Source organism: Monodelphis domestica, chromosome 6 (assembly GCF_027887165.1).
Source record: "Monodelphis domestica isolate mMonDom1 chromosome 6, mMonDom1.pri, whole genome shotgun sequence".
Lineage (NCBI taxonomy): Eukaryota > Metazoa > Chordata > Mammalia > Didelphimorphia > Didelphidae > Monodelphis > Monodelphis domestica.
Window position 1 is genome coordinate 156,973,461 of NC_077232.1, and position 24,462 is coordinate 156,997,922.

General features: G+C 35.1%; 1 protein-coding gene across 1 annotated transcript; it reads right to left on the reverse strand.

The window, feature by feature from the left end:
* Nucleotides 1-11,325: 11,325 nt before the first annotated feature.
* LOC100012812 (transmembrane protease serine 11G-like) lies at nucleotides 11,326-22,209 on the reverse strand. The gene is made up of 5 exons (XM_007496375.3): nucleotides 22,043-22,209; nucleotides 19,205-19,379; nucleotides 16,358-16,617; nucleotides 13,924-14,066; nucleotides 11,326-12,922 (listed from the first exon to the last, which is right to left on the reverse strand). Exons 3-5 carry the CDS (start codon nucleotides 16,557-16,559, stop codon nucleotides 12,764-12,766), a joined length of 504 nt encoding a protein of 167 aa, XP_007496437.2. The 5' UTR covers nucleotides 16,560-16,617; nucleotides 19,205-19,379; nucleotides 22,043-22,209; the 3' UTR covers nucleotides 11,326-12,763.
* Between the last annotated feature and the right edge of the window lie 2,253 nt (nucleotides 22,210-24,462).

The window sequence follows — 24,462 nt, forward strand, 5'->3', positions numbered from 1 at the left end:
AGGAAGCAAGATTGATCAAAGACTAATTTTCATGGGGTCATCCATAAGAACAAGAAGCCAGAATCTCTCAGTTCATGTCTTTGTCCCAGGCTAGGAAACCTCAGGAAGAAGGAATAATGTATATAAGCTTTTCTTTATTGTCAGAATCCTGAAGGTATGAAGAAGGCAGGGAGAATAACAGGAGCAGTCATCATCACTTAAAAAACAAAAATCTTTCATTAGAAGGATAAGAAGAAAAAATGATGTGAAATGTGGTACATATTATATGGGCAACTATAGGATAAATAATTGTCTCTTTCCCCAGGAAAATGTAACAAATTTGAAGGGAAATGGGCAGTTAGGTGGCACAGTGGGTAGAGTGCTGGGCCTTAAGTCAGGAAGACTCGTTGTCTTGAATTCAAATCCAACTTCCAATACTAGTTATGTGACCCTGGGCAAGTCACTTAAGTCATGTCCACATATCTAGTAAGTTCTAACCCCTGTTCATATTACTTACACAATAGCTCATGCATTTTCCTCCCATTGCCATTCCTGTTGATGTCACTCTGGGTGAGAATTTTATTGCTTCTCACTTTGAAAATTACAAAAGTCTACCAATTATTCCCCTCTCCAATATATCTCAGATTAATCCTTTTAAGTCACAGATATAGAGCATTACTGGCCTTGCTGAAAGTCTTTCACTTATTCAGCTTGTTTACTGAATGAAAAACAAGTTGGCATTTGAAGTTCTCTCTTCCTTGATCCCAATCTCTCTTTGCAATATTAGCTTGCATTATTTCCAAATATATATTTTACTGTACTAGCCAAAGTTCATTGTGTTCTCAACATGCTTTTTGATTTATTACTGCCGCCATTTGATTTATTATATCCCTGGCACCTGATATCCTCCTGCAAATATTTCTTGATTTTGAATTCTTACTCATTTTTCTAAGGTAAACCCAAATGTCACCCCACTAAAACTTTCCTTGGTCACCCAAGTGTATCTGGTCTCTTTTTGTGTACATCTAGAGGGTATAGTAGAGAGAATCATGAATCTGGTGTTAGAAAAAGCATAAATTTGAATCTTCCTCCAATACTACTTTTGTGATTCTATACCAGATACTGAAGCTCTCTAAGCCTCAGTTTCCAAAGAGGATAATAATGGAACCTGCCCTACAAGGTTGTTAATGAGGTTCATATAAGCTAACAAATGTGAAGTATTTTGTTAACCTTCATGCTCTCTACAAATGTTAGCTATTATTATCATGGTATATATCACCTTCTGCCTTGTATTGGAGTTATTTGTGCACAGTTTTTATTTCATCTATTGGGTCATAATATTTTTAGGGGCAGGGATTGAGCCTGCAGCATCTAGCACAGTGTATTGAATATAATAGGTTCTCACTCAGCAAACCCTTATTGGGCAGCTTCTGTGAGCAAGACCTGTGCTAGGCGTTGCTTCTTGTAATAGATGATATTTGGAGGGTATATTTGATGGATATTAGATAACTAATGAATCAGATATTTATCTTCTTTTTGCCTAACCTCCTCCCTTTTCCTCCCTCTTCAGAAGCCTTTCAGCCTCCCTCCCCCCTTCTTCAGTCTCCCTCAGGTCACTCAGTGTGAGCTGTGAGGTTTCAATGAAATAGTTCTTAATCTTCTTTGTCAAACAAGGGGTTTATTTGGGGAAGACAGGACAAGGGTGGAGGATGGAGGTAAGAGGGGTGGGATATCCCTATTCTCTACAGTGAGTATTAGGTTGGAGGATATTGAGAGGAATGGCAATTCAGTCACTAGCATGAAGCAGAGCCAGTCAGCGAGAGATATATGGACTATTGTCCTTCTTCTTCTGCCTTCAAATCAGCCAGGCCACCTCCAACTTGATTATCCCAAGTCCCAGATATAAAACCAGCTTCTTCCTTCAGTCAACCAGAAAGCCCAAAGACTTCAAATCTAGTCAAGCAGTTGGCTCTTGCCTCCAATTGTTTCCCAGTCACATTCCAAATGGAATCTTCCTTTGATTGACAGATGACCCATCTCCAGTTTCTGTCCTTTGCATGCATGCCTCTTCCACATTCTCAAGATATATTAATAGAATGACTTTAGATTACATAAATCTGTAAGAATGTGTCTATATAATTTTAAGTTGAATATACTTGTGAATTTACAGAGCAATACAATATCCAGGAAAAGGTCTATCTGTCAGTTGATTCCATTCAGTGATTGTTTAGCTACTATATGCAGAGCAACTATTCTGCATGCATTGAGGAGACAAGAAGATAAATAAGACAGTTTCTGCCCTCTTGAGTTTATAATCTAGCCATATGACTACCCTTACACAAACAGCAAGATTGTTCATTGCATAGAGTGCTAGACTTGAAGTCAGGAAGATCTAAGTTCAAATCCTGGCATAAACACTTACTTAGCTGTGTGATCTTAGGCAAGTTACTTAACAAAACTTACTCTTAGTTTTCTCGTCTATAAATAGGACAGGATAGTGTGGAAGATCAAATGAGATAATATATGTAAAGTGCTTTGGGAACCTTAAAAGCACTATGTGAATTTTAGTTATTATTCATCCACACTTCAAGGTTATACTCTCTCCCTTCTCTTGTTTTAACATAATTATAATTATCTTCTCTCATCAACATTCCCTGTTCAAGATTTGGAAAAGAATAGTGGGAAGAATCAGAGCATTGTAACATAGAGAAAAATTATAAGTTGACAATTTCTATTTCTGGGAATTCCACAAATCTACAGAATTGCAGGTCTGATCATCATCACCACCACCACCACCAATCATAAAATGGAGAAAATGGTTTAATATTTTAGCAAAAGTTGGTATAGCTTCAGAGACAAGCATTGATTATAAATTTGAAAATATTTTTAAATAAAAAGACTGATAAATAACAGCTTATTCTCTTTCTGTTCCACATAACTCTCAAAAAAAACCCAACATTTATATGGTTTGGGCTTTGCATTGCATTGCCTTCTGTGATTCTATCATTTATTGTTCCTACCCAAGAAAGTTATAGGAGTTACAAAACCATCATTACTCCTAACTACCAGTCTCATGAGCCATTGAATTACAATGCATAAATAAAATATATTTTTAAAATGTTAGAAATGGAAAATGTTACTCAAAGACTAATGTCTTATTTCTCATTTTGCAAATAAATTTTTCAGATTAAATAGTCAACAGGGTTAAATAATTTCAAAAATAATCCAAGAGTAAGGTTGCCACAAAAACCTGGTCTAATAGAGAACAAATCAAATCCTGAACACTTAGACAAGAGTGTTAATTTCTCTTTGTGACTCATTTTGCTCCCACCCCAGAGGTTACTATGAAGGAATCTTCTGATGTAGCTGAGCTAAAGCTTATGTCTTAGTTTTCTCTAAATACACATAGTAAAGTTTTCAGTTCCTATAGACATTCTGGGTAACAATTGTAGAGTACCCCCTTTATTTTACCTCACCAAAAATGCAGAAGAAACAATGGATTGATGCCACTGCCCCCCATACCAAAAACATACTGAACACATAAAGGACTCGGTAATACATGACACAGAATCCACATAACACAGAAAACAAATGGAACATCTATTCCAGTTGGCTCCTCTTTAACTTCAAAGAGAGTTGGACTCTTTCTGAGCATCTTCTGAGGAGCTGGATATCTCTGGAAGGGAAATGAACTTTTTGGTGCTGCTAAATGCCAATGCCCTTCCCAATGGACCTGCACTGTGTGAGTAACTCGTTGTAATGACAGGTGCTGTTTAGGGAATGGTTAAATACAGATTCCTTGCCCTTTTCTACTTCCCCCAGCATGTGACTTTAGTCCTTAAGCTAAGATGACTTAGGGAAATGTTCTTTTCCCTCAAAGATTAGACACCATAAAAAAACAATGTCTGTTTCTTTCTTGTTTTTCCTATAGAAACTTTATCAGTGTTCTAGTTGTCCAAAAGCAAGCAAAAGCATTTATTAAGTGGTTACTATATTCCAAGTATCATGCTAAGATTTGAAGATACAAAAAGAAAATGCAGTCTTTTATCTCAAAGAGATAACATTCTAAAGGCAGAGACAACATGGAACAACTACATATAAACAAGATGTTTACAGTGGAAATGGAGATAATTGAAGAGGAAAAGTAGGGGAGGCAGATGTGGAGAAGGGAAAGAAAAGCTTCTTGAAGAAGATGGGATTTACTTCGTGCTGATATAAAACCTAAAATTCTCACTAAAGCAAATTTTAACTCAATTTATAATTATGCAATGCTTCAACCTTGTGATATAATTATCAGAGAAAAATTAATATATCTGTATTAATAATATCTGACATATAATACATACTTTGAAAATATTTGTTGAATTGAATTGCATCCTTGTATAATAATAATAATAATAGAATAATAATAGAACTCATATCAATCACACAACAAGAAAACTCAAAGGGTAATGGAGAAATTCATGGTACCCACAAGCAGGCTTTAGATTTTCACACACACACACACACACACACACACACACACACACACACATATACACATACACACATACACATACACACACACAGGGGATTATGTTAAAGAAAGGATGCCTACTTTTTTAAAAGAATGATTTCTTAAATATTTCTTAAAGATAACCAGCAGAAAAATAAAAGAACAAAGAATCAAGTAGTAAAGCTAGCGTCACTCATATACCTTCCAAAAAAAATTAGTTTCTAAAAGTTGTCATTAGACTAGAAGTAATACATATTCACAGCTAAAACCTGGAAATGTATTTGAATTATCCGCATTAAACAGCAGTCACGTTTTTATTCACTTCAATATTAGAAGTGTCTTAATCTTTTTATTGAATCCTTAAGACAAAATGGGAAAGTGTATCTGTGTAAACAGACTTAAAGGATCAAAGAGGTTTACAAAATGGGTCATACAGAAACAATGCTACCTATAATAAACTAAAACTACATAAATATAAAAAAGAAGATGGTATTTGAGTTTTCTTGAAGAAAGTCAGAGAAGCAAAGATAAAAAGGTTAAGTATTACTCTAGGCATCAGAGATGGTCAGTGAAAATGTAGTTCTTGGGAGATACAGTGTTATGTGCAAGCCACCACTCTCTGCTTTGGCAACCTTATTCATTTTCTTCATCTGTTAAATCAGAAAGATTGAACTGACCTCTTGGACCTCTTTCAGCTCTTGATCTATATATAATCCTATTATTTGATCAAACAATCAAAAAACATTTATTGAGTACTTTCTGTCTGTCTGTCAAGAATTTAGCACTTTGCTAAATTCTGGAGATACAAAAGGAAGCAAAAGAGAGTCCCTGCCCTTAGAGATCTCACATCTTAATTTGAGGTTTGCTTGGTATTCTTTATGGTACCCCACACCTTTTAATCCAATTTCTCCTAATATTTTGGAGGGATTGGGAGCTGTGTATTATTAGTAGTCCCATGAACTCTTTCAACACTCATTCACACATTGTGAATAGTAGGTACAAAATTAATACTTTTTAATGAAAGAAGGAAAAAAGAGTCAACCTACAGAGTCAAAAAATTACTGCATAAAGGAGAAGTGTTCCTTCTGTTCTATTTTGCTCCTCCTGAGGAAAAACATCAAGTCTATCGATAACTAATTGGGATTATTTAATGAATCTGAGATAGGTGTCATAGTATTGTATAATATACAATAACCTTTTATTATAGAATTTTATTGACATACAATTGACTTTTGTAAACTTAATCCTTACTCCAAGGAACCTCATAGTTTTGCTCACTATCCATTTCTTTTATTACTTCCCTCTTTCTACTCTTATTAGGTATTTGTGAATAAATTAAGCACAAGTCTTCTCAACAGATTATCAATCAACTTACCAACAACAAATATTTATTAAGCACTTATAACATGTCAAGTAATGTGACAAGTATTGGAGATACTTTTAAAAAAAGTACACTTTTCCCTCAAAGAATTTATAATAGAATGAAATAGAATGAAGAAAGAGATGCCAACAGAATACCAACAGTAGATGTTGGAATGAAGATCATTCCAAGCAGAAGATAACCAATACAAAGACATGAGGAATAGCAGATAACAATGGCAAAATTCATGAGTCGAATGTAAGAAATAGAATTACATTCTCAGTAGCATGGGATACATTTTATCTATCTTTATATTGTGCTCATAGTAAGTTTCCAATAAATGTTTGATGATTTTATTTTATTTGAAATAGATGTATTGAATCAAAGATTGGTTGACTATAAATTGAGATATTGTAGCAGGGAGCTGGACTATATGATCTCTATGGTCTCTTGTAAATATGAAGTGCTATGCTTCTAGGAATTGAGGTCATAGACTATGCTACTTTTCCATTTCTGTATTAATAATATCTGACATATAATAGATACTTTGAAAATATTTGTTGAATTGAATTGCATCCTCGTCTAATACATTTCTTTTGCTTAACACAGACCAGGAGAGGGCAGCATAGCAATAGACCCAGCCTTGTTTTGTTTTGTTTTTAAGACTTTCTTGATGTGAGAATTGAATGCATGTGTCTGTCATGTTGCCCCTTCCTGAATTTGGTTATAATTGAAATTGCATCATGGAATTGTACAGATCTTATTTTTGTTTTGGGTTGATGGCTTGCTCAAAATGCCATGTGTTAGTTTTTCATCTTCATAATGTAAAAATGGTGGTTTCTGAGGTTAAAATAAACATTCTCTTCAATGATTTTGATGGTATATCAGTGGAGTTTCTCAAGGAGTTTCTGGAGAAGAATCTGAATGAGAGAGAGTTGACGCCTGAATGGGCTAGCACTTACTCTCCTCTCACCTCCCCTAAGAAAGGCTGTTGTCAATTGCTGCACTGGTATATTGAGGTTCCCTGAGAGAAAGGGGTAGTGAAGAGTTGATGACAAGGTTTCCCTATTAAATAAACGCAGGGATGGCCTCAGTTTCTCTGGCACAGAGAAGATTTGGAGACAAGTCTCAGTGAGGGATGGTCTGGGTGCCTCACTGTTGAATTTGATTAGATACCTCCTCAAGTATCAACCAAAAGCCTGACAAATCTGACTACGGTTTGTAAAGTTTAATAATGGTACTGTAGGTAAATTGGGAGATGGAAAGTGGGGATTGGTTTCCCTAATATTTTCCTAATACGGTCTTTCACCTGTTCAGCATAATTTAGCAGACCTAGTTTTCTCTGTCCCACATCCCAACTAAATAACTCCACTATATATATATATATATATATATATATATATATATATATATATCCTAAAGTACCTATAAATAGATAAGTTCAAGAGGGCTAGAAGGGCAAGGGAGCTGGGATCTCTCCTCTGTGAATCCACAGCCCTCCTTTGGGGTTTGAGGGATCTTTTCCTCAGTTGAGAGGTGGTTGAAGATATCAGACAGATAAAGGATCTATGGGGAAAAAATTGAATACAGGAACAGGATATTCTCTTGTGGCTCTCAGTGAGATCCTTCAGCTAGGAAACATGTCCTGCCAAGTCAAGGACTCAGCTGAAAGGCCAAGAATTCTATATAGCTTTCTCAGGCCAGTTTTTCTTTTCCAGCATGCCTTGCTCTCCAACAGAACATCCTTTGTCACTCACCCTTGATGCCAAGATTCCAAAATCCTCTCTTGCACTGATCATTACAATAATAAAAATTCTGTGATGCATCTTTACTTTTTTATTTTACTATTTTATTTTTAAATTTTTATTTACTTTTATAAGTAAAATGATCATCCTTTGGTTAGTAAGAAGTGCTCATTTTTATTTAAAAAGAAAAACTCCCATGAGCTCCTTTATTCATTTCCTTAAGTGTGTTAAACCATGAAACTAAGAGCTTCTTTGAACAAAGAGAGTACATCTTTGTTTCAAATGGCAGTACTATAGATTTTGAGCAGCTTAGATAACCAGACATCTCCTACAGATGGTCAGACCTGGAGAATGTTGTCACAGAACACATTTGATGACTAGGAAGATTTTCTAAGGTCTGGAAGTAAGATCTATAGTGAATAAGTACTCATGCAAAACCCCTTGTTCCCCTGGTGCTTAGGTACACTAACAGTTTATTTTCATTGTTGTTGGTCAGTGGTTTCAGTCATGTACAACTCGTTGTAATCCTATTTTGGAGTATTTTTGGCAAAGACAATGCAGTGTTTTTGCCATTTCCTTCTCTGGCTTATTTTACAAATGAGGAACCAAGGCAAACAAGGTTAAGTGACTTGCCCAGGATCACACTGCTAGCTTGTGTTTGAGGTGGGTTTTGAAGTCAGGAAAATCAATCTTTTTTACTCCAGGCCCAGCAATCTATCCCCTGCACTAACAGACTTCCCTGCTTATTCTCTATTATAATAGAGTTGAAATGTGCCAAACACATTACACCAATTTCTCTAGGAACATTCTACTTTCAGTAAAATTTTAGTTAAGTTAATGTTTATGGTAAGAAAGCAAAGTGATATGATATATTTGACAAAGAAAACTCATGTTCCAATTAATCTCCAAGGGAAAATCCATCATCAAGGGTTCTTCATTTGTGTTCAGCTCATGTGTAGTCATAGCAGATTAGTCTTTCTTTCAATCCCCCCCAACAATAATTGACATTTCATATCTGGGCCTTTTTTTCCCATCTGTAAAAAGAGACTTAGACTAAATGATCTCTAAGACCCAGCTCTAAATTTATGATCCAATTATTTTAATTTGGGAGTATGACCAAAAGGGAAAAAAGTAAAATATGTTTCACATCTTCTTTTTTTTTTTTAAACCCTTACCTTCCGTCTTGGAGTCAATACTGTGTATTGGTTCCAAGGCAGAAGAGTGGTGGTAAGGGCTAGGCAATGGGGGTCAAGTGACTTGCCCAGGGTCATACAGCTGGGAAGTGTCTGAGGCCAGATTTGAACCTAGGACCTCCCATTTCTAGGTCTGGCTCTCAATCCACTGAGCTACCCAGCTGCCCCCAATGTTTCACATCTTCTAAGAAAATAGCAGCTTTGTTGATAGAGAATTGAATTTGGAGTAGGGATATTTGAGTTTAAAATCTGTTTAAGAAACTTACCAAGTGTGACCACCAGGCAAGTCATTTAACCTCTCCAAGCCTCTAGTTTTATCATCTGTGAAATGGGGACAATGATAGCACCTACCTTTTGGGGTTGTTGTGAAGACAAAACAAAATATGTGTAAAGTGCTATGTAAATGCTAGAAATTATTTTTCTCATCTGGATGATTTTTTTTTAAACTAGCAGCTTTTGCCTAAAGCATATATTCCATTATAGCAAGTGATTCAAAGAAATTGAGTCTATATTTATCACTATTTTAATTACTAATTTTTATACTATACTATATGTATTATTTATTATACTGTACTATACATATTATTTGTATTAGACTATATTCCTAATAATATATTATATTAAATATTCATAAAATATTAAACATATACTTTTAACTCGCACAAAAGAATATTAGGGGGAAATAAAATCTTCTGATATTGCAGAACTCCCCAGAGAAGGACTTATTTCATTAATTTAATTGCAAAAAATGAGGAAATGCAACACAAGAGAAAATGTAGTTCCATAGGATCACAGAGCGAAAAATGCACCTCCTGGGGGGAAAAGGAACATGCAGGGAGCTTCCACAGAGAAGGGAGAATGCATGTAAATATAGATAATAACAAGTTTACATTTGGCTATTAAATGATTTCTTAAACCTTACATTTCTCCCCTATCCTGTACATGCCTTGCAAATAAACTGCACTAGAATTTCATTCCCCCTTCCCCATTTCCACTCTGAAAGTATTTATTTATAATGCTCCCTCCAGCTGGAACCTTCTACATCCTCATCTAATTTCCCTGGATTCCTTAGAGTATTTGCTAAGGCAGCAGTTCTCAACCTGTGGGACGCAACCCTGGTGGGGGTCGAACAACCAAAACACAGGGGTCACCTAAAGCCATCAGAAAATACATATTTCTGATGGCTTTAACCACTAAGAAATCACACTACTTTACCGCAAGATTTCAGAAAGAATGGGGACCCTGCTGCCCACACATTGTACTAATATTAGTTACCTATCAGCAGCCCTCCCCCTATGAGGGGCTATGGATTTACCCTGTTGCCTGGAGACCAGACTCAAACAGAGACCCATAGAGAGCACCCAGGCTCTGGCTGCAGAGGGGTTAAGAAGGAGTCCTGGAGTGGATAACTCCTGGAGCGGATAATGGAGCTGAGAAACCCCAGCAAAGTGAAGCCTTAGCTCGAGCTGGAGGGAGATGGCAGGAAGAAGGCCAGCGTCTGTGGACCCCCTCCCCAGGCAGGACTTACCTCCTGCCCCAGTGCTCAGGCTGCCTCCTGCTGGATTAATATTTCTCAGCAGATAATTAAATATTGTTTTTGTAATTAATCAAGATGTTTAAATTATGTTTGATTTGTAGCAATGAGAATACATAATGCATATCAGTATTTACATTCCAAATCATAACTGTAGCAAAATTATAGTTTTGAAGTAGTCACCAAAATAATTTTTTGGTTTGGGGTCACCACAACATGAGAAACTGTATTGCAGGATCATGGCATTAGAAAGGTTGAGAACCACTGTGCTAAGGTCTTATATTCTAAAAGAAGTCAGTCATTCTGGGTTCCCATTGATGCTAATCCTTCCTCTGCTGATTATCTTCAATTTATTTTACATGTATATTTTATTTATATGTCTGTTTGCATATGCATATATATTTATTTATAAACACATGTTTAATTTGTTTGTGCATATCACATTTATACAATTTGAATATCATTACCCCCATTAAGAACAGGCACTATCTTTCCCTTTTGGGATAGCTACATGATACAGTTGACAGAATTCCTCAACTAGACTTAGGGACATCTGAATTCAAATCTGACCTCAGACAATTACTAGTTGGATGACCTTATAAACATCGCTAAACTGCCATCTATTTCAGATTTCTCAATTGAAAAATGAGGATAATAATATAAACTACCTCCCAGGCTTGTTGTGAAGGTCAAATAAGGTATTATAAAGAGTTTAGCATAGTACCTATCACATAGTAGAGCTTAATAAATTGTTAGTTAAGCGAAAAACTATTATAAACCATCCTAAGATGGATTTGCTCATTATCTTAATGCTCTTTACAAATAGTGTGAAAATCTCCTGAGATAATCTTTTATGGGTACTTAAAAATTTTATAATGATACATATTTTTGTATTCACATTTTAGACTATATGGATTAAAAATTTCAAAAGAATGAAAAAAAATTTAGATTCATATTTGATTTCCATATTTTATGACATTTTATTGTACTATAGTTAATTTAAAAATAACATTGTTTAGTAAAATATAATACATTTAAAAAATCTGTTCTCAAAAAGGTCCCTAATAAAAGGATGGAACTCGCTACCATTTCTAGGACCCAAAATATGTGGTGGCCCTTTAAGACTTTGTCTCATCTTTTCATTTCCTTTTCATTGACTTGTTATTGTAGTCCAAGGTTTAAGAGTCTTTCTCTTAGTTTTACAGTCTCATTCAGAATTTTTAGTAGTTTAGTTCAATACTGTCATCGTTGTCAGGCTAAAGGTTCATTCATTCCTTGCTGAAGAGCTAAAAGTATCAGTGCCACTGGCTAATGAGTTAGCACTCTGAAGTCATTAGATATAAATATGGATGTAAACAATGTTCAGTTTTGAGTTATTAAAGGAATGCTCTCTGGAAGTAGGTCTTTCCTTAGGCTTCTCGTTCTCTCTTGGTGCTGTTTAAAAAGGAAGGTTCTGGAACATCAGAGTGGTGTCTCTCTTGGTTTGCTTAGAACAGGACACATGAAGGTACTTTAAAGGCATTATTTGATGTTGAGGACAAAGGAGAGTAAGGTCCTGAGGGGAAGAAGGGCTAGTGAACTCAGCCAAGTGAAAGAATGTTCAGTGTAGACGTTTACTCACCTGCTTGAGCCATCAGACATGCTTTGGTTTATGTAAAGCAAGAGTCTATAATGTAAAGACAAGGGGCTTATAGACAGATTTTAGGAAGTTAATGAAAAATTCCATCTTTATTTTCACTAACTTTTAACTGAAAAATGTGCATTTCTTTTCATTGTAAGGTGTTTTTTTTTTTAATGTTCTAAGGAGTCAGTGCTTTTATCGAACTGTCAAAGGAGTCCATGACACAAAAATAGTTTAAAGCCCTCTGGGTTTAAAGAATGGCATCCAGGGTAAATCAGATCATGCTTAAGGAGACTTAGATCTTTCATTCAGTTCAGTCTTCTCACTTGAATACGAGGAAACCAAGGCCCAAAATGTGGAGTCTCTTGCCCAGGATTATGCATCTAATTAATGGCACAGTTGTAACTGGAACTTAGAACTCCCACCTCCTACTCTTTTGTTCTTTCTTTGATGTTATGTTTGAGCAAGAGAAAAAATTAGGAATGAACAAACATACCCAGAGCATTGGTAGATCTTATTGGTATAAAGATTGAATATCTTCTACTCCCCTGGAAATACAAACTATTTAAGGTAACAACATTTCTATGTGTCTTGTGTTGTATATATTTGAGAAGAAATCACAGTGCTTGACTCAGATAGTAACAGGCATATAATAAAAAAATTTGTTGAATTGTGAGGTGAATTGTTAAAAAGAAGGAGGAACTTTTTGTTCCTCATACTGAGACTAAAAACACATGAATGCAATTAACCATAAATTAAGCATAAATTAAACATAAATTTGAGAATTTTGACCTACAAATGACTTGTGCATTTCTTTCGTAACAATGACAAAGATATTATGTTAGAGTTTTTGATTTAATCCAGTTTCGATAATGGGCCACTTTGGTATAGATTCCAGGCTTGTTTTCTTTTCCACAGTCTATTCCCCAGCTCACTACTCCAATAATGTACCAGAGCCCATTCTGCGGTATAACCAATGGTCCTCCAGAATCACCCTAAGGGAATAATAGAAATATTCTCTTTAGTACATAAAATGACATAAGAAAAGAGCATCAGAAATAATAATAGCTAATATTTATGTTACTTCTTAAAGTTTATAAAGCACTTTGCTTATCCCATTTGAGCCACCCAATAGACCTGAGAAAAAAGTTCTCTAATTATCCCTGTTTTACAGAAGGGAAAATTGAGGCAAGGGGAAAATTAAATGATTTGCCCAGGATCACAGTTATTAAGAATCAGAGGCAGAATTCAAACTGAAAACGTTCACATGCTAAGTCCAGCATTCTATCCAGTATGCTGTCTAGCTGCCTCTAACAGTAGTATCAATATCATTAACATCATAAAAAAGAGAGAAGGGGAAAATATCCATGAATTCCTAATTTCTATGTTTATCAGCCCGTATTAATCTTTATATTACCATTACTTGTTTGGTGATTTGGGATCATCTTTATTCTGTGGTAAATCATTCTGATAATGAGGCTGAGATTTCCCATTAAGTCTCCAAACTGGATCTAATCCAATCAGGAAGTTTTTCCTTTAAGAGGGGAAAAAAAAAAAAGGATCCTTCCAAGGCCTCACCCAAAAGCTGCTTCTTTGATTGAGTCTTTTCCAAAACTCCCCTGACTCTAATAGAAGTAATCTCTCCCTCCTCTGAACTTAAATAGCACTTTATGCTGAACATACAATATTGAGCACATATTGTTTAATATTGTTGCCACTTACCTACATATGGCTACCTAGCTTGGCCCCTTCTATCTTCTGTGGCTGTTTTCTCATTTCAGAGTTATCATTTACTTCCAAACTCCAACTGGTCTAGGTTGTCCTGAGCAACAATTAAGCATTGAGAGAGGTCTCTTCAATAGCTTTTGCCTTCAATTTACCTCCTTCCTTTGTCCTGCCTAAGTTTCATGGAGATTCTTAAAGTGACTATTGATGAGTTAAAAATGGCTTTCCTCACTTAAAATGATAATTTATGTAATTGTCATTTAAAACTAACCTCACAAGCATCAATTTGTCCTAACAAAAATCCCGCACATATCATTCCTGATGAGACAGCTCCACCATAAACATTAATTCTATTACAGACGTCGTTGTTTATAATTTCTATTTGAGCTTCCTGCAGGTTATTTGGAAATGAACCTAAGAATGAAGAAAAGAAAATCAAGCATTTTTTCATTGATGGATTTCCTATCAATTACTGCATAACCACTTTAGTCCACCTCATTAATACACCGAATGGATAGAGTTTCATTTTTAGGTATAAATCTTAAAGTTAAGCCAAACCCCTGTAACTCCAGACCTGCTTGTCACTTAAGAATCTCAAAATGGGAAGGAAAGTAGTGTAATTTGCTTGTTAGTCAAGTTCAGGTTCTTTTTTGATTACTACTTCTGCCTTCTTTCCTATTAAGACTAAAAAAGGTTTGCAAATTTTCAGTTACATGGTAGTTGCACATGCAGCCAACTGTGTATTCCTAGGAGAAAGTATCTGTATAACAAAATAGTTGTGGTTCCTGATACTCCTACAACTAGGCCATACAACTCAGGAGGGAATTGGCAGTGGTAGGAAACTTAAGGCTCATATGGTGGTGGCATTCTCATCACTTGACCTGGAAGTTAGTGAATCTTCATTTGGAGAGGGGAAGATGAATCCATGGAAATATACAAGAGAATTTTGGTTCTAGAGTAAGAGAGGTCATATGGAGACTTGATTTCTCTCTGGAATTTCCTAGCTAAGTCCTCTTGGGCCCTAGGCTCATATTTTTGATGTGGGGGCATATTCTTTTAGCCTAATGATGTGGGTAGCATTCCTTTTTGTACAAACAAAACAAATGCAACCGAAATTAGAAGGAAAGCAACAAACTGAGAGAACATTTTTATAACAAAACTTTCTGACAAAGATTTAATTTCCCATATATAAAAGGAACTAAGTCAAATTTACAAAAAATCAAGCCATTCCCCAATTGTCAAATGCTCAAGGTACATAAACAAGCAATTTCACATAATGAAATAAAAACTATCAATAAATACAAGAAAAAGTGTTCTAAATCTCTCCTGATTAGAGAAATGCAAACTAAAACAACTTGGAGGTACCATCTTACACCTAGCAGACTGGCCAATATGGCAGCAAAGAAAAATGATAAATATTAGATGGGATGTGGCAAAATTGGAACACTAATACACTGAAGGTAGAGTTGTGAATTGGTCCAACCATTCTGGAGGGCAATTTGGAACTATGCGCAAAGAACTTTAAAAGACTGCCTGCCCTTTGATCCAGCCATATCACTGCTGAGTTTGTACCCCAAAGAAATTAATAAAGAAAAAGACTTGTACAAAAATATTTATAACCACACTCTTTGTGGTAGCAAAGAAGTAGGTGTCCATTGATTGGGGAATGGCTGAATAAACTATGGTATATGATAGTGATGGAATATTATTGTGATGAAAAGAATAACAAACTGGAGGAATTCCATGTGAACTGGAAGACTTCCAGGAATTTATGCAGAGTGAAAGGAGCAGAACCAGGAGAACATTGTACACAGAGACTGGTACATTGTGGTACAATCGAATGTAATATACTTTTTCTACTAGCAGCAATGCAATGATCCAGGACAATTCTGAGGAACTTATGAGAAAGAATTCTATCCACTTCCACAGAAAGAACTGTGGGAGCAGAAAAACAAAAGAAAAACATATAACTGATCATGTAGTTCGATATGGATGTGATTAGAGTTTTGATATTAAAAGATCACTCCATCACAAATATAAATAACATGAAAATAGGTTCCTAACAATGATACATATATAACCTAGTGGAACTGCTTGTCAGCTCCGGGAGGGGTAAGGGAAGTGTAAGAGAATCATGAATCATATAACCATGAAAAAATATTCTAAATAAAAAATGAAGAAGAAAAAAAAGGAGAACAGCAGACTTAACAGTAGCCTGTTGTGCAAGGATTGCACTTTGCTAACAAAAGATAGTTTTCAACTCACCCATCAACCAAGGCAAACAAAACGATAATGGGGAAAAAAGCTTTTGAATGTAGACACTAATGTAACTCTTTACCCTCTTCCTCAAATGGGTGGAACAGTTTCCTCAGAGGATCTTAAAATGCTGTATACACAAAGTATATAACTGCTATTGATTGAGATAACTGCCCCATCTTCCTCATTATGGCTGACACAGTGTTGTAGGCTCAGAAGTTTCTTTTCATGGAAATGGAAATCCTATTAACTATTCAAATTAACCACAAAACAACATCATCAAGTTAAAATATTGTCATGTGAGGCAACCAAATCTTTTATTTGTTCACAAAGACCTGTTGCCAAATTCAGTTTGTGGGCTAGTGAAGTACTCAAGTCAGTAGCCAAATACCAGTAGCTATTTATGGTCAAGGTACAGGGAAATGATATCACTTTGCCAAGATCCTCACCACTTGCTTTAGTTGCTCCCCATCCAGTGATCACCACAGTTTCCTGGGGCATAGCTTCAAAAGTGGCTTCTGGAAGACAAACACTGTGAATATCATATGAAAAAGTAACTGGAGTGGACAGAAGTACAACAGCAATGTCATCTTCATATTTGTAGGAGGCATAATTTTCATGAGTGATGATTGACTGCACATTTCGCTTCATCAGGGCAGGACTGAGGGTTGATCCAAAAGTAGCTGTCCATCGCCTTGGATTTTTATTGCTAATCAGGGAGGAAAAAGATAACAGTCAGTTTATGTCTGGTTTAAAGTTATATTGCAATCTGCAGGTAACAATGGAGACATAATTTTGAAGTTTGACTTTGGGTCTCCCATGTTCACTTTCAAGGTACCTTCTCTTATGCCTGTCTTGCTCTTAGCTAATTGTCAAACTCCTACTAAAGATCTCTAACAAAATTCTCAAAGATCCAAAAGTCTTTAAGAACCAAATAATAATAATAATTGTGAATGTTGAGATTCCGGGAGATGTAATAGTGAGAGAGAGAGATGGGGGGGGATTCAAAGAAATTTCCAAATAGCAATCAAATAAGCTATCTACATATTGACTCAACCCAGATATAAATGACATTAATTTTATGAGTATTTTATTAAGAAAAAGAATCTTGAAAAATAGAGCCACTTAAAATCTCTTCTTAATTCTCATCATGATCTTCATTATTGCTCCAGTCTGTATTCACTGTGGCCATCATCCCTTCTTTGATGTTACTTTCCCCACTTTAGTCAACCAGTTAAATGTGGCACTAGCCTCTAGTATTTTTAAAAAATATTAGTTATTTTCAACTTTTATTTTTAAACAAATTGAGTTCCAATTTTCTCCCTCTCTCTAGTTTACCCCCATTCATTGGGAAGGTAAGCAATATGAAGTCATTTATACATATGAAATCATGCAAAATATTTACATTTTAGTCAAGTTGCAAAAAATCAAGAAAAATAAAGGAAGCAAAAAAACCTTCACTTTGCACTCAAAAGTCCATCAGTTCTACCCCTGGAAGTAGGTAACATTTTTCAGCATAAGTCCTTCAAAATTGTCTCAAATCATTGTGTTGACAAGAGTAGCACAAAGTCTTTCACAGTCGATCATTTGTATAGTATTGGTTTTACAATATACAATGGTGTCCTGGTTCTGCTCATTTCACTCTGCATTGGTTCATAGAGGTCTAAGATTTATTATAAAAATCATCCCCCATGTCATTTCTTATAGCACAATAGTATTCCATCGCAATCATATACTACGATTTGTTCAGCCATTCCCCAATTGATGGATATTCCCTTAATTTTAAATTCTTTGCTACTGCAGTAAGAGCTACTTTGAATATTTTTGTACATAGAAGTCTTTTCCCCCTTTTCTTTGATCTCTTTGGGAGACAGACCTAGTAGTGGTATTACTGGCTCAAATGTATAGTTTTATAGTCCTTTGGAGATCATTCCAAATTATTCTCTAGAAGCGGTGAACCAATTCACAACTTGACCGGCAGTGCATTGCTATCTATTTTTCCACATCCCCTCTTGGATTTTTATTTCCCTTTTCTGTCAGATTAGTTAATCTGATAGTTTTGAGGTGGTGTCTCAGATTTGATTTACTTTGCATTTCTCTAATCAGTAGTGGTTTAGGGTATTTTTTTATGTGATTATTGATACCTTTGATTTCTCCTTAAAACTGCCTGTTAAATCTTCTGACCATTTATCAACCCTGGCAATGCACTGCAGACTTTATGACATTATCTTACTTGGTCCACACCACAATCCTGGGAGGTAGGTGCTATTATTATCCTCTTGGAAAGATAAGGAAACTGAGGCAAATAGCGATTGTGACTTGCTCAGGTTTTTGCAACTATACTAAGTGTCTGAGGCTGGATTTAAACTCAAGACTTACTGACTTTAAGTCCATCACTTTATCCACTGTACCACCTAACTGCCTCACATGAATACAGTTTTCTATTAGATGGAACTAGATTTTCCTATCCCTCTTCAACCTATTTTAATTCTTTTTCAATAAAGTACCAGTATCCAAAGCGATGGTCTGAGCATGTATTTCATCCTACCATACCTCAGTGAAAACCTTGAGATCAAATTGCCTTCTTGCACTAAAACTTTGTTCTTATTTACTATTTAAACTTTTTGTTTTTCTATAAAGCTACAAGAGGCTATGAAGTTTTCTCTTGCCCTTTTATTTTGTCTCCTATGAACATCTGGGTATCATTGCTGCTATTGATTTTCTTCTTTCTACAAAATCTATGGTGTCTAATCTGGGGCATATAACAAAATAGTTTTCTCCCTCTATCAACCTTTAATTTTTTTTAAACCTTGACCTTCTGTCTTAGAATTACTATGGTGTATTGGTTCCAAGGCAGAAGAGAAGTAAGGGCTAGGCAATGGGTGTTAAGTGACTTGCCCAGGGTCACACAGCCAGGAAGTTTCTAGGCCTGGCTCCCTACCAACCTATTTCATTTAATTTTATTTTCAAAATACCAAGGAAAAGCATTCTTATGAATCTCCATTAGAAGTATTTCATCCTTTGCTAGGAATCTGTAATAATTACATTATATTTAAAGCCAGAGTCCAGAATTCCAAATTTCATTTTTAATCACCTGCAGTTTATTTCCCAAATTATTCTTTTCCTTCTTTATCTCTCAACTTCAAAATACTAAAGTAAGACATAATTTGCCTCTTTGATCTTTTGTTTCTTGACCAACACTTCATAATTATAGGCAATACCTCTGTCAACAAATGCTTGTGGATTGATTCATTCATAAAATGATAAGCTAGACATAATGAACAGTAAAGACTTACTTGGTAAAGCAATGAGCTGCAGTCAGCAGCCACCGGTCACTTATCAGAGAAGCACCACAGATATGATGGTTATCCACCTGCAAGCTAGCTTGCCATGGCCAAGACCCCTTCTTTGAGGCTTTCCCTCCAAAAATTCTTTCAGTGAGAAAGGAAGGGTCTTTCCCCAACCCACAACCTGTATGAGGTCAACAAGCATGGTTATTGCCAAAGAATTATTAATTTATTTGCTTATGTTTTCCATAATATGTAAGTATCATGTACATTGATATTTGAATGATAGAATTGTAGGAGACTTTTGAGATCATGTAGTTCAACTAGTATGTAAATAGGAAATCTCTCAAGAGTATTTCTGATAAGTAATGATCTAGTCTCTGATTAAAAATCTCCAGTGTTAGGTTCTTTTCTTTTTGGACAAGTTTTTCTGTCTTTATTATGTTGAGTTGAAATATACCTTCCTGGAAACTTCCATTCATGTCTTGTAGCTATGCCCTCCAGGATCAAGAAGGACATGTTCAATCCCTTTTCTACATAAGTACTTCAAATATGTCCTAGCAAGTTTCCCTTAATTTTTCTCTGTCCCAGTCTAAGCACCTTAATTTCTTCAGCCTGTTCTATCCATCCCAATTCCCTCTTTCAAATGCATTCTAATTTGTCAATGCCTATCAAAAATGTAATCTGTAGAACTGGACATAACAATTCCGATGAATTCTGATGAAGACAGAGGAAAGGAGATTTTCATAGAATCATAGAACTCTAATGCTTCAGTGGATCTAGAAACCACCTAATTTAACCACATGATTTGAGAGATGGAGAAATTGAGACTCAGAAAGGTAAAATGACTTGTCTGTGATTATATACCTTATATAAAGGAAATATAATATGGGAATCCAGTTCTTGTGATTCAATAGACTATCAGTAGACTTTCTTTTGTATTAGGCTATTTCCAATGTTAGCCTTCCTCTTACCTGTCATAAGACAAACTCTTTTGGGGGTGGGGGTTCCCAGGGCAAGTCATGGTGAGTCATGGTCATCTTTGGCACATTAAGGTTGGCAATATTTTCTTTCTCTTGCCTCCTCACCCCCAAAACCCCCCAACATGTTTAAAGTCATATTTGGAAAGAGCCAGATGTTCCCTGTTTTAGGAAAATCTATCTAAACTTATTTTATAATTAAATTATTGATATTATAAAAAGAATAATCATATCATAAGAAATAAGCTATTCAAATATTTTAAATAAATTATTTAAATATTCCTTAAATATATCATTAATTTAAAAATGATTCACTTGCAATTTCTATTTATAACACATTTCACTTCAGAGGGCTAAAAATATACTTGTTATTGAATTTGTATGTGGTATTTAGGTGACTTTTATCTTTAAATTTTTGATTGAATTTCATCAGTGAATATGGTGTCTTTTTTACTTATTTAGACACCAAAAGTTTATGTGTTAATATACAGGAATCACCTATAATGCCAATGTTTCAATATTTGGTGTTCCATGATTCATAGAGCCCTTGTGTTAACAAAGAATTTTGTGTCAAGGAACACACTAGGATCATGAAAACATTGCACAATTTCCCCAAAATAATCCATTCCAATTTCTTCTTCCCATATGATTATGGACCTTCCTCCTTGTTCATGTGCAGGGCCTATTCAAATAGACATAATAATGATGGACCTATTCATCTAAGTGTAGGCCATTATATGTACAGCACAATTTTTTCCCTCTACTTGATTTTTCCTTTGTGGATTACTAGAATGATCTGTTTTAGTTGACCTGATCTCGTTGAGGAGGCTCTATAGCATCCCAAGTATAGGTCTAATTAGTACAATCAAATCTACAAGTACCTGGAGTACCTCACATTGATCCACTTGAAGAATATTCTCCATGATATTAATAGACACCTTTGGCAAGCTTGTGCCTCCTTCTTTTAGACTTTCTTACTTTCTTAGGTGGTGCTGTTTATAATATTACATCCTTCTCCACTAATATTTTGCAAACAAGCTTTTCTCTAAACTGCTTTTGCCTTGGATATTATGTCTCTCTGCTTGACAAGGAGAACAAGCATTTTCTAGTTATTGTTCTGGCAGCTCTTGTACTCCTTTGTTGTAGTGATTTAAATGGATATTTATAGTTTAAATATGGCTCCTAACATATTTTTCTTTTTCCATTCCTCTGTCAGTTTAATTGTAGATGCAGGAACATTACTTACAAGACTGAGAGCCATTTTATACTTTTCTTTTACTTTTCATAGATTTCTATAGCAAAATTATTCATCACTTAGTGGTAAATCTGCTGATGATAAAGCTTTCTGCAATTGGCTAGGCTGGCCCTAGGACAGTGCGTGTAGTCATACAATTGTAGGGTCAAAAGCTGTAGAGATAGAATCTTAGAGGTCATCAGGCACATTTCACAGATTTGAAAACAAGGCCAAAAAAGTCTATCAATGGAACTGTATTTGCAGTCTTTTTGTCTTGGGAAAACTTTTTACACTTGTTTTCACCTGGCATAAAAGCCCAAAGTCACTCCATTGCATAAGGAGTATTTTGTGGAGGAAAGAAGCCTTTTTGTTTGTTTGGCTTTTTTGTATTGGAGAGAACTTAAAAAGAAAAAAAAATGAACTACAGCAATCGAGAATTAAAAGTAAATTGTAGGAGAAAAGCTCTCTCCATCACACCCCAGTTGTATAATTTCATCATTTCTGATGTTTGAGGGGAAATGTCCCCCAATTCCAAGTTTTTAAGGAAAATGTGCAAATAAGGGCAAGCTAAAACCACTTGTCAAAATTTTCATATTCATGTTGTGAGTCCTGTGTTAAAGATATTGGACTTACCACTGTTTATAAGGTGCTCCGCTTGTATTACATTTACAGCTGAAACAGAAAGGTAGAGTAAGATATTTGTTCAGTAAGAACATTACTATGATGATATTCCATACTTTCAAGTAGCACAGCTACATAGCATGAATTTTTAGAACTGGTCACATAGCTAGTAAAGAAAGGAGGCAAGATTGGAAAGCAATCTTTCTTACTCAATGTCCAGTTATCATCTACAGCACCCAGCTGCCTCAAGTGCTGGTCGAGTGCTTTAAGCTTTTCAAAGTAATTTCAAACAGTATGCCAGTCTACATTTCCCACTCATTACCCTACAGGCTATCTAGAGCAGCTATTATTATCTCCATTTGGAATGTGGAGAAACCAAAACACAGCAGTTAAGGAGAAATCTAACCAAGACCACACATGTCAATTGAAGAAGCAGGATTATAATATGTTTTCCGCTATTTAAAATAATGCATTATGAAGTAGGAGTAAGATTAACAGTTTCTGAGTTACCATTCTTAGGTTCACCCCCTAGCTCTGCCATAAATCACTAGAACTTGATTTATTCACTTAATTTTTCTGAGAATCAATTTCCTTATGCTTGCAATGGAGATAATAAGATTGCCATAAAGTACCTCATGGGGTTATTATAAGTAGATCCCTTTTGTAAGTAAACCTTATAAAGCCATATACTTTGGAATAAGAAAAAGGACTATTCCTGTGATTTTGCTAATATAAGTAATTCCCAGGTACAGAAACTCCCAATATCAGTTGAAATGACTGATGTTATTTATTTTTTTTAATATTTTATTTTTTACTATTTACATTACATTACTGTACATTACATTATATTACATTACATTACTATTACAGCATGCTTCCTCCCCTTAAAATTAATGTCAAGGATTTAAAAAATATATTTCAACTTTCTGCAATAGTATTTCTTGAAAACCTAATTCAAATTGTTTTAAATGCTGGTTTCTAAGTAAAAACCCTCCCCTCCCTAATCCCCTTCCCATTTTCAGGACTTTTTTTTCTATCCCCTTTATCCTTCTAATCACCCAGGATCACAACTCAAAAGATGCCCTCAACTCTTTACTTTCAATCATTCCACATATGCAATTGCTAGCCACATCTTGTCATTTCTACCTTCCCAACATTTCTACTATATGTAATTTTCTCTCCATTCCCATATCCCCCCACTGACGTTCTTGCTCGTCCTCACATAAAATATAACATTTTCTGTCTTTTTTGCCTTTATACTGGTTTTCCTAGTATCTAGAATGCATTCCCAGCTTGCCTCTGCTTTTTTATCCCTAGTTTCTTTCAAAACTCAGCCTCTAAGTTCACATATAAAAAGAATGGGGTGGTTATCTTTCAATATCTCTTCTTTCCCCAAGGCCAATTAAATTAGAAAACCCCTTCTCATCACACAGTATCAGCCCCTCAGTTATGCAGAGATAAAAAACAGTATCCAAAAGTCTTAGATATTGGACTGGAGAGCATTTGCTTATGCTTCCTCCAGTCTTCTAGGAAGGACAAATCTAAACATGTTTCACATATTGGGCTCTTTCTCTCCCTTTCCCTCTCCCTCTTCCTGTCTCTCTCTCTCTCTCTCTCTCTCTCTCTCTCTGTCTCTCTGGATAGATATAGATGATACAGATAGATATTCTATATAAATATATGTGTAAGTATATGTACATGCACATGTGTGTATATACATTTATAAATTATATATATTTGTGTGTATATGATATGTATTTATGTGTGTCTCATCTGATAGAATGTAAGTTGCTTGAGAACAAAAACTTTTTTAACTTTCATCTTTGTATTTCTACCACTTAGTATAGTTAAGATCATAGTAGACATTTTATGTTTAATAATTGACTTCATACTGGTTCCTAAGTAAAAATTTTCTCCCCACTCCAATTTTTCCATTTTTCAAACAAAACAAAGGGAAAGAATTCATTTGGGGATTATCAAATAATGATCATAATTAAAATATTGAACTAAAAAAGGTTTTTAAGTAGCTTATAAGACAAAAAGCTATGATAACAGAGCCTCAACATCACATATCAAGAAATTATAAGGAAAAATTACCCCCAATATATTAGATCCACAATTTAAAATAGAAATAAAAGAAACCATAAATCATCTTCTGAAAATGATTCCAAAATGAATACTGCCAGGAATATTGTAGCAAATTCCAGAGCATCCAAGTTAAGGGAAAAATATTGTAAGCATCCAGAAAGAAATAATTAAATATGTTCTCCACAGTCAGGATTACAAAAGATGTAGCAACTTCCATATTAGAGGAGCAGAAAGTTTAGAATATGATATTCTAGAAGACACAAGGAGCTAAGATTGCAATCAAGATATTATACCCAGAAATACTAAGTATAAACCTTTAGAAGATAAATGGATATTTAATGAAA